The sequence below is a fragment of the Olea europaea genome, chromosome 2 (genome assembly GCF_002742605.1).
Source record: "Olea europaea var. sylvestris chromosome 2, O_europaea_v1, whole genome shotgun sequence".
In the NCBI taxonomy this organism is placed as follows: domain Eukaryota; kingdom Viridiplantae; phylum Streptophyta; class Magnoliopsida; order Lamiales; family Oleaceae; genus Olea; species Olea europaea.
The window spans coordinates 2,269,610-2,287,080 of record NC_036238.1 but is presented as its reverse complement, the minus strand read 5'-3'; the positions used below and the strand labels follow the sequence as shown (position 1 = coordinate 2,287,080).

General features: G+C 30.1%; 1 protein-coding gene across 1 annotated transcript; it reads right to left on the bottom strand.

Annotated features, from left to right (window-relative positions):
• Window positions 1–4,137: 4,137 nt before the first annotated feature.
• Window positions 4,138–4,971, bottom strand: LOC111371113 (putative disease resistance protein RGA4). The gene has a single exon (XM_022993025.1). It carries the CDS (start codon window positions 4,969–4,971, stop codon window positions 4,138–4,140), a length of 834 nt encoding a protein of 277 aa, XP_022848793.1.
• Window positions 4,972–17,471: the final 12,500 nt, after the last annotated feature.

Here is a 17,471-nt window from a genome sequence, read left to right as displayed (position 1 = left end):
AGTCAAAGCAGTCTTTCTTGAAATGTCCTAACTTTCCACAGTGATAACATTTCTTACCGCTTTTATCTTTAGATTTGGATCTCATTTTAGATTTTCCTCTCCCCTTCTTGTTATGGAAGTTGAATTCTTTCTTTTCAGATCTTCCCCTAACAAATAGACTCTCTTCACGAGAATGAATTCTGTTCTCTCTTTTTAATTCAAGTTCTCTTGATTTTAAAGCATTAGAAACAATCATACTTTATGGCATTTTTCATTTCTCTGTAAGATTCGGGCAAAGAGTTTAGCAATATGACAGCTAAATCCTCATCATCAAATGTTTTATCATTATGAGCTAGACTCTTAACAATTATGCTAAAGTCACTCAAATTCCCCTCGACATCCTTCCCCAGGTCTATCTTAAAACTAAACAACTTCTCCAATAGGTATATTTTGTTAGGTAAAGTTTTAGTTAAGAACAGGGCATCTAAAGCAATCCACAAAGCTCTAGCAGTTTTAGCACTATCAACTTGTCTCACAATATTGTCAGATAGATGCAAAATTATATAACTGTAAGCAATTTCATTCATGTCTTCAATTTCAGTTGTTTTAGCTTTTAACTCATCAGAAAATGTAGCGGGATCATCAAGAGCTTTAGCAACTCTCTGTTGGACCAAAATGGCCCTCATTTTCTGTTTCCATATCGAGTAATCCCCCTTTCCATCGAATTGCGATAATTCGACCCTCGAACCTATTATAAATTTTATAAAAGAGTGGCCTGTACTCGTAGACACAACAAAAAAGGTTTTGAAAAATTCTTTTCCAGATGATCAATATAAAACTGAGTACCGAGTTCAAAAAAAATTTTAGAAATGAAGCACAACAGTGAAATAATCCGTTCACGAAACACAGGTATATAAAGCAGGTAAATATGCTTCCAGGTTACAAATTAATCACAAGAATTCAATCAACAGAATTCACAAATAAGCAACCAAGCAATAACCATGCATAAACCGATAAGGATACCAAACCTAACCTAACAGAGAGTTTGGAATAATCTTACTAAACTACTGTTGACAAACAGTAAATATACCACCAAGTTTCTGAACCAAATTGCCGTAGAAGTCAAGGTAGGGGCAAAATCGTCCAACTTTTTCTGTAAAATCTGAAACAAAAAACAAACGACATCAGTGCGTTCAGGACGTCAAAATGAGTAAACTGCCCGAAAAAAGCTCGCCGGAGGTCCGGCCACGCGCCGCCGCCGGTCACGCGCCCCACCACAGGGTGCGCCTCCTCCTGCTGGTCATGGTTCCATGGTCCATTTCACCGGAAAGTCAATCAGTTGGCCGAAAATCAAGTTTTTCAGATTCGGTTAGAATGTGGAAATGGTGATTTCTTGCTGGTTTTTGATCGATTTTTGGACTAATATCACTCCTCCTAGCTCTGATACCAGTTTGTTGGGGATTCTAGGAGTTCAATCAACCAAAACAACAATCAACAAACAAGATTCAAGTCAAAAACAAGAAAAAACGGGAATGGAAAAATACAACCCCTTCTTCTGCCGATTTCTGTCCAGCTTCTTCTTCTTCGTTTCAGCAGCTTCTTCTTGGATTTATGGGTGTTTTTCCAGGCTCAGGAACAGCCCCATGCTATGCCAATTGCCTTCCAAAGAGAGAGGGGAAAAAACCAATGAAGAACCTATGAAAAACCGAGAGCTCCTCTTTTCTGCTGGGATGAAAGAGACCGAGAGCTGCCCTTTTATTTGAAATGGTAGAGAGTCCATATGAAGGAGAAGGAAGGAAGACCATGCCTTTGCCAAAACGTGGGAAGACCTTATTGTGTCAACCTCACTCCCATCAACTCACAACATTAGGTGGTGGGGTTAGGTGAACCATATCCTCACACCCTCATTTCAGGAAGTGAAGTGATATTATGGCACCCATGCACTAATATACGCTGTAAAGATCCCATCCCACTCAATTCAGGAAGCGAAGTGAGATTCGGGCATCCCCACACAGATAGATGTTGTAGAGACGTACAACACTCTAGCATTTCATTTGGTAGGTTGCTCAATTCATAGCAAGTACGAATTTTCAATCTCTGAAGAGAAGAGAGGCCTTTTTGTCCATTTTGATATGGAATTAATTGCAGATTTCTACAATTAGATATTTCCAATGTCTCAAGAGACTTGAGGCTGCCTAGGTTGTAGGGTAATTCCCTCAATTCTTCACAATGCGAAATTTCCATCAATTTAAGAGAAGCTCTGCTGCCCCGCAAGTGGGGAACATGACTCAACTTTTCACACTGAGATAACTTCAAATATTCAAGGCAAGGAAATACCTGCATTCTGCTCATTTGTGCTTCTTTCCACTGTGTTAGGTTCGACATTTCCTCTATTGTGAGACTTATAAGTGATGGGAATGATGCTATTGTCTCCTGGCCATTGTTGTTGGTGGTTGAGTTGCAATCACTATCTCCATAGAATGATGGTCTTATCGATGTTACGCTGCTCAGACGGTAGAACCTTAGATATTTGAGAAGTGGTAGGTGGCCGAGCATTGGGATTTCTTCGCATTTGTGACAATTTTTAAATTCGATCTTGATCAATTTATCAAATGCCACCCGAGGGCCACGGATGCCTTTATATATTTCCATATTTTTAGTCCACGATGGGAAGTTTTTACATCGGAATCCTTCAATTGTTAGGCCTTTTAGATTTTCATGAGGTTGGAGCCCTTCAAGTACACTCTCATCGTTCATGTTACTTTCTGTTTCATTCATGTATCTGGTGTTTTCTTCCATCCAATGAAAGTGTAACTCATATATGTTTAGCTTTCCAGATATATCTGCTTTCTCAGCTTCTGTTTTGTCCCTCACCAATTGTAGATTCTGTATTCGTAGTCTGCCCTTAAGATTCTTCAACTCTCCTAGCTCATCGATTCGACAACCTTCCTTGTTGCTCACACAAAATAATGGTAATGTTTGAAGACGAGATAATCTTCTGATTTTAGGTGGCATCTCGAAATGATTGTCAACACATAATCTTCTATTTTCATGCCGCATCTTGGTAAAATCGTCATCATAACCAAAATTGAGATGCCTCAAATGAGTCAAAAATTGCATATCCTAAGGAAGCTGTTTAAGGAAACAGCTAAGAATCCTTATGGTTTGCAAATTGTAGAGCTTGCAAACAGATTCTGGCAAAGTAGTTAGATAACCATTTTTTGACACATCAAGATATCTCAATTGTTTCAACTTGCCAATTGAGGTTGGCAATTCTTCAATATTTGCACCACATAGCTTTAGAACATGCAAGTGCTTGAAATACAACGAAATTTCATCTGGTACACTGCTTGTCAAGAACAATGTGTGGAGATAACTTGCTTTCTTTTTTATGTCCTGTGTTCCCTCACCAATTGATTTTGTTGCAAGGTGTCTAACCTGAAGAATATCATCAGCAGAGCAACCCTCCATATTAACGAAACTTTCTGATTTTGAAACCAAGCATGCAAGATCATGGACAAGATCGTGCATCTTGCAGCTCATGATATTGCCATACTCATCCTTTTCGGGCTCTTGGAAGAAGAAATTTTGCAGCAAATTATTAAAAAATGTATTGCCTATAGTCTCCATGTCACTTACTGGACTATTCAGAAGAAATCCTTCCGCCATCCAGAGATGGATTAAGTCTTCCCTATTTATGACCAAAATCTTGATAAATAATGAACAATAGACAAAACATTTTCTCACTAATGAAGAAGATAAGCGATCATAGCTTACCTTTAGGACTTGCAAAACACCATTCTCACCCTCTTCAAGATTTGAAAGCCCAATCTGTAGAATTGAGAGCCACTCTTCTCTTTCTTTTCCTTGTAAAACTTTTCCCACCATATTTGCTGCTAAAGGTAGATCTCTACATTTGCCAGCAATCACCTTACCAGTAATCTCAAATTGTTTTGGCACTTCTTTATCTTGAAATGCCCTTGCTCTGATTATTGACCAGCATTCATCATCTGTTAATGACCTCAAGCTGTATGGACGATTGCAAGTGTTCACAATCAATGCCACCATTTCTTTTCGTGTGGTGACGATAATGACATTTCCTGTGTTGGAGCTAACTCCGACTATAGTATTCTTGAAATCATCCCAATCTTCTGTTACTTAATTCCATAAATCATCGAGAATAATCAAGTATCTTTTTTCTTTTAATTCGTCTTGAATCTTTTGAACAACAGCTTCCTTGCTAGCTCCACCGAAATCTTTGTCTAATAATAACTCCAGGATCCTTTTAAAAAGTGTCATCTGATCAAAGTTTTTTGATACACAAACCCAAATTCTTTTGTCGAAGTGGTTTTGTGTTTGAGGGTGATTGAAAATCTTGCGTGCTAAAGTTGTCTTGCCAATTCCTCCCATTCCGACTATGGGAAGGACTGAAAGGACATTGTTGATTGACCTGGTTATAGTCTCCAGAATTTCTGATTCATCACTTTCTCTTCCAATGACAATTGGATCAACAGTTACGCTGGTAGTGTCAATGACCGGAGGCTGTGCACGAGGATAATCTGTAACTCTCTTGAGGCAAAGTTTATCAGCTTCATTGTTTATCCTTATAAAATTGGCATTTATGTCCTTGATTTTGTGAGCCATCTTCCATTGAAATGCCAAAGTGATATTAGTATAGAATGCTAAGTTTAAGCACCCCTTCGGCTTTATTGTACGACGCAAATGTTCATAGTCGATCTCATCCAAAACATTGTAGGAGTAATATGCAGCATCTTCAAGTTCCTTGAGCCAGCTTTTAACAGCATTGTCGGTGATTTCGCGCATCGCAGCATCTTCCAGGACTTCGTTGAGCAATTTCAAGTATTTTTTCAGATTTTCAAATTCTTTCTTGAAACCCCACACCAGTCTGATTTCTTCAGAGGCTACCGCAAACAATTTCTCCAACAATTTCTCCAGTATAAGTTTTACAGGTTCAGTAGCCACAGCTTCCATTTTTTCTTGCTTTGGAAATTTGAAGTGTGTGATTGATTGATTCCAGGTGATGGATTTTAACCAAAAGAGAAAGAGCAAGATGGAGATCAAAAAACCAGAAAAATCTATTCAAACTTTTATCCACTTGGTTGATATATACGGCTGGCTCTACCAACTATGTATATATAAATTACACAAAAGATTGTCAACCATCCCTCCAACCTACTACACCTTACCTTGTGACAGATTACACTATACATGATAGCATATTACAATTTTATAATAATAACTTGGCTGACTTGAACTTAAACAATTACAAAAACAAAATGGCAACAAAAGTGACAACATTAAATCTTTAAATCATCAACACCAGGAGGTAGAGAAAGAGGGAAAGGTGGATACAGATTGCAAATTGGAGTTGCTTGTGGTGTAACTGGTTTTTTTTCCCTGTTTTTAAGTAGGGTACACAAATTCTTTACCCAACTTTAGTGTAATATGTGATACTTAACCCATTAGTCAATACATCCATTCCATTGGCATAAAGTAACAAATTATGATATTTAAACCATTAGTCACGACATCCACTTCTGTTAGCATAAAATAAAGAATTATGATATTTTTGATAACTATTTAAACAAAATTCCTTTTTTTTTTTTCTCAAACTTATTTTCTACAACACTTTCTTACAATTAAATATCTTGCTTGTAAATTTGAAAAAATTTCCTAATTTTTAATCACGTATTCTAGAAAAATTCACTATCGTAACTCATTTTTCCCAAACATACTAATTTTAATAGTTGTCAAATAGGGACTTAAACCATCAGTCACTACATCCAATTCTGTTAGCATGAAGAATTATGACACTTAACCATTAGTCAATACATCCACTTCCTTTAGGATAAAGTAAAGTATTATGATACTTAAATAGTCTCTACATTCACTTCCATTAGCATAAAGTAATCAATTACTTTACTCAAACCATTTATCACTACATCCACTTTCGTCAGCATAAATTAAAGAATTATGATTACATCCACTTTCCTTAACATAAAGTAAAGAATTAAGATACTTAAATCATTAGTTACTACATCCACTTTCATTAGCATAAAGTAACGAATTTGATGACATTGCACGCGAAGATTTTAACAATGTCCATTTTATGGGGGTGTATTTAATTTGGACTTTTAAAGATTTTTTCGAGGGATTTAATAAGTTTTAGAATATTCATTGTGGATTATTTGAAACTCTCTAAAAATCTAATTTCAATTATAACTTTTTAGAAATCTCTATAAATTTTATTGTATTCAAAAATCAATGACTTTTAGAGATTTCTATAAAAGTTTCTGCAGTACTAATTTTTAAGAAAAAGGTACAAAAATAAAATCTCAAACTTTTTTTATTTTTCATTCAAGATTTTGGGAAACTTTCACAAATAATTTTTTTTAATATTTATTTTTTGTTCTTTAATATTTCTCTTTACTTTTACATTCTACCAAACTTAGAGCCTTCCTTAAAAAAATATTATTTTTCTTCTAGTAATTATATTTATTTCCTTTTTCAATTTCTTTTGCCTTTATTATTTCTCTCGATTTTCTACAAAGAAGATTAAATTGTAGATAAAAATCAAAACATTTTTCTTTTTTTTTCCCAATTTTTTATGAAAAATATAAAATTTATGATTGAATTTATAAAATTTTATTAAAAATAATAATAATTCGTGATAATGTTTAAATATATTGATTGGATATTTACTTTTTGAAGGTATGCCATAATGATAATATTGAGCATTAATTTTATATTTTTTTGTCAAGGTACTAATATTTTATATATTTCTGCTTTTTGATTATTTATTTATCCAATTAATGTGACTTGAATTTATGTTCTTTTAAAAATATGTTTTAACCTCCACTTCCTATGTGAGAACTTCCACTTTTGCAATATAGCCACGTAAATTCTATTTTAAATGAAAGTTTTCGAAAATCTTATGAATTCTATAAAAAATTTAAAATAAAATTCTATTAAAGTCTACAAAATATTATAATTAAGTCCTTACAAATTTATAAAAGTCCAAGAATTAGGGCTGGACATAGTCCGGTTCGATTCTCTTTATTTACTAAGTAGAATCGTCGAACCCAAATTTAATTATGGAATCGTTCGGGTTCGGTTTCATTCGGTTTGGCCCTCGGGTTCTGTTCTATAATAAAAAATTAATTTAACTAATAACATGTTCAATGTTTACTATTACAAAATTAAACAGTCCAATCTTATGTATTTTTTGTATCGTTTTTTGCTGAGTTCTTCATAAATTTGATTGTTAAAATCACGGGAAGAGAAAAATAGCGAGCTCACAATAATTAAGAGAAACACATTTGAGCATCTTCTCAATTTTCTCAAGAACGATAGAAACGACACTATAGTAGAATAACAGATTCAAGTAAAATTTAGGTCAATTTGATTAAGTTGGGCTTGAATTGAATATTAGAAATAGGGAAATTATATTTTTGGGTTTGAGCTAAAATAATTAGCTAGCAAATTTATATAGAAAAAATAAAATAATGTTTAACTTATTTAAAATAAATAAATCAAAAAATAATTGAGAAATTCGGCTCTTATTCAATTCTTTGGTTCTTTATCTAGAATCGAGAACTGAACGAAACCCATTGGTTCTCGATTCAGATACTCATTCGGGTATATAACTTAAAACTAACCCTTCGATTTCATTCAATTTTGACAGGATTCAGTTCGATTCGAGAGTTTTGTCCAGTTTTGAACAAAATTGTGGAATGGGATATAAACACTAACTATTTGATTATGCTGTAAAATGATTTAATTAATTAATTTCTAACTAAAAATTGTGTCAATACCAATTTTTTTTTAAAAAAGTTGAGAGGTTATGCATTTGAGAGCCTTCTTAATGATTAGTAGTCGCAATTTAATTAAAAAAAAATAGACTTTTCCTATGAATTAATGGTAACAATGCTAAGTGAAAGTAAATTACAGGATGACTGTAATAAATAGAATTAATTACTCAAAAATTATGAAATATTCTATGGAAATGTATATTGAATCAAATTTGTAAGGGTTAAAAATTCTAAAAATATGACAAGTCAGAATTTGGGAGAATCTAATTTTAGATTTTGATTATTTTTCTATTATCTAATGTTTAAGTCAATAAAAAAATGCAAATTTCAATAAACACCAATTGATTTTCAGACTCACGACTCGTATTTAAATTCTTTGCAAGTGAAAAAATGTGGCATTAGAATTTTTGCTTCCTCAAAACCAATATTCACACACTATATAATTGTAACAATAAGGAGAAAAATTTTGTTTATTTGTTAATGATTTCATAAAGAAAAAGTATACAAAATTCAAGTTGAGCAAACAATGAAAAATTTCGTACTGAATTGGATAACTGGATGCAAATAAATTTGGCTAAAAAGTAGAGTATTTGTAGAAAATAAATTCAAAGCCAATTATCCAATATAATAAATTTTTCAAATAATTCACACTACCAAAAAGTTATTCATAAACAAAAAAGTAAAAATAAAAAATTTATCGATTGGTCGTTGTACCCTAAAAAAAAGGTTGGCTGTCATTCCGATCGAAGGAGACCACATTTGAGTTTTCTATCATCATAAAAATAATATAGGTTTGAATAATAAACCGATAACTAGTTACTAACATATTACACATCAGCAATAACATAGAGAAATGGGAAAGAAAATAATTTATAAACACATACTCACGATGTGATGAGTGATGGATTATGGATGACGAATTCATAATTGAGACTAGAAGGCAAGGGAGTTCTCTTATTGTTTTTTCACATATTTTCGTCCTTTGTTCTAAAACCCTTATTGAAGAATATCATTCAAAGCAAAATATTTATTTTATGGATATTGAAATATTCTATAATTATGTATTTGACTAATAAAAGATTTAAAGATTGCAATTATGGATTGAATTTATTATTTTCAATTGAATTTTTTAGGAGTGAAATATTATTTTTAATATTTAATATTAGGTTTAAAAAAATTTAATTGTAATGAAATTATTTTTATAAATTCTGTATATTAATAATAATCAACTTAATAAAATATGCCATTTCAACTTAATTATATATATGTAATATTATTATAATTTCTTTTAACTGCATATAGTAATGCTTTTATTAATTGTGTACTAATAATTAATAATATTTGTTTTTAGTGGAAATTAATTGACTTAATTTTTGAAAGAAATAATAATTATTAATCATCTTATTTAGAGGAGTTAAGGGTATTGTTCACCATAAAAATAAAAATGTAAAAGTAAAACACAAAATCAAATGTTTATCACTTATTCACTCTTGGGTTATTGAAAAATGACTTTTTGTCTCGTAATTTATCAAATTAATGTAAATTAATGGTGATTATAGAGTTGATGCTTATTAGAAAATGACTTTATAGCTAATACTTATCAAGTGAATGTTAGTTATCAAATTTTTTAACTATATATATATATACACACACCGATAATTAGTAATTACTAATAATAATGTTTAGTGGAAATTAACTGACTTAATTTTGGAAAATAAATAATATTAGTTTTAATAATAATTGTATTTAGTTGAAATAAATTTAATTTTAAGGGTATTATTGACCATGACCATAAAAATGTAAGGGTAAAATGGACAATTGAAGAATATAAGGATAAATGGGGGTATATTGGACCAATACCTAAACATATAAGGGTAAAATTGGTAATCAAAAGTTTCTCCTCAATCCTTCTTTTTTATATATTGTAGATAAAATTCTATATATCTTTATAATGTATAAAATAGTGTTATTACGTATAAAAAGGAACAATATACAAGGTAGTGAATTATGCGCAGAATCACAAGAGACAGGACTTTCAAACGCTTTCCTTAAATTATAAGTAATAGACAACATTGTATTGTTTTCTCATGGGCTGATATTTTTGTATTTATACATTCTCGATCCCCCAACGCACAAAAGCTCTAATACAACTAAGTGCATAAAGAAAAGGGATGGTTGTATTCCAACGTCAAAATCACTTGTCGACCCCTTTTTGTTGATGCGTCATTGAAGATGTTGAAATGACAATTTATGTTATCTAGGTTTGTGTTACATGTATAAAGTAATATTGTTACATATATAGTCAACTCGTATGACATATTTAATTAATTTTTTTTTTTTAAAAAAAACTTTCATATATATCAACAATAAAAATATTACATAGTTAAGAATAGATTTATACTAAACCCAGCTATTAATATAAAATTACGATAAATATTATTATATACAAAAAAAGGATGATGATGATTATGACAACGACATCAACACTATATTAAAACAACACAGTTCCATGAGATATATATATATATATATATATAATTAATTAATTAATTTCATAATAAAAATCGTAATTTCATAAAAAGTTTTATTCATATATATTCTTTTTAACAATTTTATTATTTTTTTAACAATATTAATTACATCAACTACTTTGAAAAGCAGTATTAATGCATGTCATTCATTTGATATACAAGACATGTAACGCACATGTTTACTACTAGTAAAAATAAATGTAAATGTTGAGGAAAACGGAGTATTTTGTCAATAGCACGATACTATGGAATGCAATTGACAGTTAGAAAAGTTGCAATGTGAATATATCAATGTAAGATTAATTATCAAATTTGATGCATAATTTTTAAGTTCCTGACCAGGTTAACTGTTTTTATTTTCTTTTGGTATGTTTGCATGTATGGGTCAAAATCAAGCCGAAAGTATTTAAAGCTTATGTTAATATAATAGTAAGTACTTATTTTTTTGGACAAATACGATCACAAATCCACCAAACATCCTGAAAAGGACTAATCCCATCAGTATGATATCAAGTAAATAATAGTTCCTTGCGAGAAAAATAATTACGAGTATTCTTTACTAATTTAATTGATAAATTAAGACATGATTATGTTTAATTTTGGGATTTTTGCTTCAAGTACATAACTGCTTCAGTGAATTCTTTCATAGATAAACACGACAACAAATCATCAGAAGATGAAATAAAAAGGGCAAATCAAGTACTGCTGTAAGGATTATGTGATTATTTCCATTTACTTGGGGATCAATTCTAATTTTGGTTGGTATGCTAGCATAAAATATTATGATGTGTTCCACCATAAAACAGAATTCTTTAATAAAAATATTAATTAACTAAAACACGTATTTCTTACTTTCTCTAAATTATTGGCAAGGGATGGGTTAACTATCACAACAGTCACCTTAATCATTACTTCTCGTTAGTAACTGAACTTGAAAAATAAACTTGACATATTATTTCCTGTTTTCTATATTTGTGACCTTATAAAAGTCTTAAAATTTGTTATTTTCCACTAAATACATTTATTTTGGACAAATGCTCTGATACCATTTATACACATTTTTTCAAAATTCAAAAAATTTTCTTTTCAGATAGCACATTTCCCCTCAAAATGGTATCAGAGCCATTACATTTTATAAATAATTATGATTGATTGTCATAATTACAATTTACAAATACTTGTATTTACTTCTGAATATGAAGTTTATATATATTACAAGGATATATATAATTATCTATTGCAAACGAATAAGCCAAGAATTAAAATAGCTAAATCAAAATTGAGTATGATTGATGCTTTACATAAATATGAATATAGTGTTAGAATCTTTATTCTGCATTACATTACTTGTCATCATTAGTTATGGAAGTTGAAAACTATAACAATGAACACACAAAAAATAATGATGAGATTTGTGAGCAGATTGAATCGCTAGGAAATTTCTTTCGAGAAATTTTGATATCTGATAAAAAGCTTGCTAAGATATGCAAGACAAAACTTACAATTTAACCAAAAGAAATCTTTTCTCAAACAGGTTTCTTACATAAATTCATAAACAGAAATAGACATGTATACTATGGTGTATCTCAAAAAGAGTTTGTCATACATGTACAACTACTTCTGCTAAGATAGGAATATTCTTACTTACTAAACAAGATATAAATAAAGTCAAAAAAAAGATAGATCTTGACAATAGCAAGAATCTCTTTTGGGTAACTATTGGAGCAATTCATATTCAAAAACGAAGTACTCTATCTGAAAAAATTGATCAACCTATTTCTATGTGTTTGATTGATGAAAGAATACAAAATCCTACTGAAGGATATCTAGGATCCCTTGAAGGGAATCTAGCATGTGAAAAACTGATTTTTACATTTTATCCAAGACTTTCAGTAAGTCTACATGATCAAAACTTTGATGGAATACTTTCCTTTATACACAAGTATGGAAGAACAAATTTAGTCAAAGATAATAATGTACATTTTTCAATATCATATCTTATTAGTTATGATATACATAATCAACATAATATGATAATTGTTAAAGAACCGAAAGGAATAAAAATTGACACTTTATTCTCAGATTACCTTGAGCATAAAGAAACAGAATTTGAATGGTTAATCCAACTATCTAGAAGATCTTTGGAAATTAATTTTGATGACCAAAGAACTTTAATCAAAGAACAGAGACCACTTCTAACTAGAAGTTTATCTCTAAACAGAAATCACTTTCAAATGTTAAATGGGAGAAAGAAGTTGAAACAAGCCAAAGCAGACGATTAAAAGAATTATCTAAAACAGTCAATGAGATGGCTAAAGCTCTTTATGGAGAAGAATAAAATGTCTATTATGGATATTTTAAAAGAAATCAAAACTTTAAAAGAGAGTATTGCAGAAATTAAGATACATCTTCAGAGTCTTCAAGAAAACATAGAAAAATCTATGGAAAAACATTCTGCTATAATTATAGCTGGAGTTAAGAATGAAAAACCCTTACAAAAGAAAAATCCTAAAATTTCTTTAGGAAATTTTGAAATGAAATTTTTAAATTAAAATGTCAAAATTCAGAAAAAATCTTGAATACATTTATGAGACTAGCAATGATCTAGGACTCTTAAATGCACTTCTCTCATTTGAAGATGAAGAGTTAAAAAAAATTCAGAATATTGTTAGTAAAATTAACATTGGAAACAATGAAAATATTATGACAATAAAATTTGATACTGAAGAATCAAAACCTAATGAATCTTTAAGTGAACAAGATAATACTTCTGAATCTGATGAAGAAGTTGTTATTAATGAAAGATTCTTTACCAATAGGGAAGCTAAACTAGAACAAGGAATTAGAATTGAAGAACCATCTAGTTCTAATCCTAAAGGAGATGGTAAAAGGATTGCAGGAGATTATAATCTTAGACCAATTCGAATAAATGAAGAATCAAATCAGAATTTATTACAATCAGAATTTTTTCCAAAAAGAAATAACCAACAACAAGTTACAATTCTAGACTTAGATTGTACATTTAAACCAGAAAAACTTATTGATGCATGGTACAGTCATAAAATGATAGCCATGATTACTAATAAAGAAATAATCAAAAGTGAAGCTAATTCATGGAATTATGTTTTAGCAAGCACTAGAGGAAATGCTAGATCATTTCTGGAAAAATTTAATTGTAATGTGAAGAATATTATTTAGGCTGATTCTCAATATAATATTCCACAATTTATTAAAAGAATTGTTAAATAATTATATAAACAATTCACTGAACAAACTTATGAAGTTTTTAAAAGTGAAAGAACAACAAATGAAATTGTTGATGCATTTAATCACTTAGAAAAAATTTCTCTATGTGATATTTGTTATTTTGAAAATTATGGCTGTGGATTTTCAAAATATTTCTACATTTGTCCTGATAACAAATGGAATGAATTAACCGAAAAATTCATTAGAAAACATCTTGAACCTTTCAATCATGAGGTAATGGAACTTTTTAATAATGCTATAAGCAAACAAGAAGATCATATTGATCCTTAACTCGATATAAAAATTGATGGATCTTTAGAATTGGTTATTACCCTTACTAGAAATCTTCTTGCAGATAAATGCAAAGAAAATATTTTAGTAAGAGACAGTAGGCAAGCAATTGCTAAAAATTCCAAACTCTGTTGTGAAAACTGTCTCAGCAGAATTCCAGGACAATATGGATGTATACCATATAAGAAAAAAGAAAAGAAAAGAAATTCATTTAAAAAGAAAAAATATATTTTTAAAAGATACAAGAAACCATATCATATAAAGAAAAAAAAATAAAAAGAATTTTTTTTTTAAAAAAATCCCGAGGAAGGGAAAAACAAAAAATGGATAAAAAGAAATTTTGTCCTCAAAAGAAGAAAATTGCAGATGTTAGCTTTGCAATGAATCTGGACATCATGCAAATGAATGCCCAGCAAGACAAGGAAATGAACTTCTTACTACATTTCAAAAACAAGGTTCTATCCAGTAGAAGATCCTAGTGATACATAATCATTGTATTACTTAACTTCTGAATCTGAATTTGAATATTCAGAATCAGAAATATCTGAAAATGAGTAATAAAAATATTACAAATCCAAATTCAATCAATGTACCTATAAAACTAAGTTTTGAAGGATATAGAAAAATAAATATTCATACTTATGTAGATACTAAAGTATCAGTATGTACTGCAAGTAAATGGATAATACCTAAACAATTTTGGGTTACATCTGAAAAAATCTTAAAACTTAAGATTGAAGATAAATCTGAAATTAAAACTTCTAAAGTAGTAAAAGGATTGGACATTGAGATTAATGGATATCATAAATCCCAATGGAAAACTTTTTTATTTCAAAGTACCTACAATTTACCAATTGGAAACTGGAAATGATTTCATGATTGGAAATAACTTTTGCCAGTTATATCATCCATTCATAGAAGAAATTGAATCTATAAGTTTTACACTTAACAGTAAAAGATTATGGATTCCAAAACAAAGAAAAGCTTTAGCTATGAATATTTTACAAGAAAAATTCCTTAATACAATGAAAATTGATAAAAAGAAGAAGAATTTCAGAGAAATTCAAGGTGAAAATATTGCTCAAAAGAGCCATATTTTTATTACCAATGAAGAAAAACAAAGTTTTAAAATAAATTCTGGAAGGGAGGAAATTTTAGAACTTTTAAATAGATGTTGTTCAGAAAATCCTTTAGAGCCACAAAAGAATAAAGAAAATATGACAGCAACTATTGAATTTCTTGATGAATTCAAAAAATCCATTGTTAGAGCTAAAGCAATGGCTTATAGCCCTAAAGATAGAGAAGAATTCTCAATCCAAATAAAAGAATTAATTGATTTAAAATTAATTGAATCAAGTAAATCTCAATTTTCTTCACTAGCATTTATGGTAAGAAAAGAATCGGAAAAAAGACGTGGAAAAGCTAGAATGGTAGTTGACTATTCTCAACTCAACAAAATAACTAAGACTGATGGATATTTAATTCCAAATATGCAAAGTCTTTTACAATTAATAAAAGGAAAAAAAGATTTTTTATCCTTTGATTGTAAATCTGGTTTTTGGCAAGTAATACTTGATCAAGAAGCTAGACATTTCACAGCTTTCAATTGTCCACAAGAACACTATCAATGGAAAGTAGAACCATTTGGTTTAAAAACAAGCACCTAGTATTTTTCAAAGACATATGGACAATATTTTTAAGAAACATCAAAAATTTTGTTGTGTCTATATAGATGACATTTTAGTATTTTCGGATACTGAAATCGAACATGAAAATCATGTAATTATTGTTTTGAAAGAAGCAATAAATGCAAGAATTGTGCTATCTGAAAAGAAAGCAGAACTATTTAAAGAAAAAATTGGATATTTAGGTTTAGATATAACCAATGGTTATAAACAACTTAAACCTCATATTCTTACTCATACTAATGAATTTCCAAATGAAATTCAAGACCAAAAACAATTGATGAGATTTCTTGAATATCTTACTTAAGCAGAATCTTTTATTAAAGATTTAGCAAAAATGAGGACACCATTACAGAAAAAAATTGAAAAAAGATTTTAAATGGATATGGACTAAAGAGGATACTCTTTATGTTGGAAAAATGAAATCTCTTTACCATCATTATATCACCCAAAAGAAGGAGATAAAATGATAATTGAAACTGATGCATCTCAAGAACATTAAAGAGCAGTTTTGAAAGCTATTGATCTTGAAGATCAAGCAGAAGAAATTTTATGTGGTTATGCTTCTGCAACCTTTTCTAAAGTTGAGAAGAATTATCACATAAATGAAAAAGAGATTTTAGCTATGAAAAAAGCTATAGCAAAATTTAGACTTTATGTAATTAGTTTTACTATTAGAACAGATTCTAGTACTTGTAATTTATTTATGAAACATCAGGTATATCCAGACTATAAATAAGGAAGATTGGTCAGATGGCAGATGTGGTTCAGCCATTATGATTTTAAAGTTGAAATTATCAAAGGGAAAAATAATTCTTTAGCTGATGCATTAACTAGAGAATTTGCTTCTACAGGTAAAAATGACCAATATTGAAGACCAAATTGTAGAACTTGAAATGTAACTTGAGATGGAAGAAATTGAAATCTCAACAAGATAGCAAAAGGTAAAAGTTTTGAAAAAGAAGTTAGAAAGACTTCTTAAAACAATTTCTATTTCGACGAGGGACCGCAGTTGCACTCAAAAAACCCAAGAAGAAATCAAAATCAACAAGACTGATGGCGATAAAAATATAGAAAAAGAGATCAAAATCAGCAAGATAATAGCAACAATAAAGAAGAGCATTTTCAAGCTCAGTGTTCTCATGAACATAAGGGAATTCAAATCCCACAAAAAGAGTTGAAAACTCATGGACCAGAAATTCAAATAAATACATGAGAGCATATTATGCCTCGGTGTTATCAAGAACAAATGGATATTCAAAATCCAAAAGAAGAGTCAAAAACTCAAGAAAATCAACCATTGGTTGGTGTAAATACTTCAATGGCTGGAAAAAAATTCTATGCGATCTATAACGGACCACAAAGAGGTTTTTATACAAATTGGGTACAAGTTGAACCACTTGTGAAAGGAAAGCCCTACAAAGACAAAAGTTTCAAAACCTATACAGAAGCCCATGAAGCTTTTTCAAAATTCCATGAAGAAAAAGGTCAAAGTCCAATGTCATACAAACCACTTTTTGAATATGACAATATTCATTTGAGACCGAATTATTGTCAAAACCCAAATCCAAGAACAAGGCCCAGAATTCCAGCCCAACTCTTTAGACCACCACCAAGTGAAAACAAATGGATTAGAATGTTATCTTTCAAAGATGCAGTGGAATTTCGTACAGAAATTGAATCTATACCAAGTATATTCAAAAGAATTGGAAAAATTCCTAAATCACAAGAGAGTCCAATTTTCAGTGGAATTACAATGCATGATTTTCTTCAATATGAAGAAGAAGCAAAAATTGTGGGATCATCTGTCCCAAAAAAGGGATATTTTGGGACAATGGACAAGAAATTTGGACAATTCATCTTCTTTGAAGGAACTAATCCAAGAATTGTACAAACAGCATTTCACT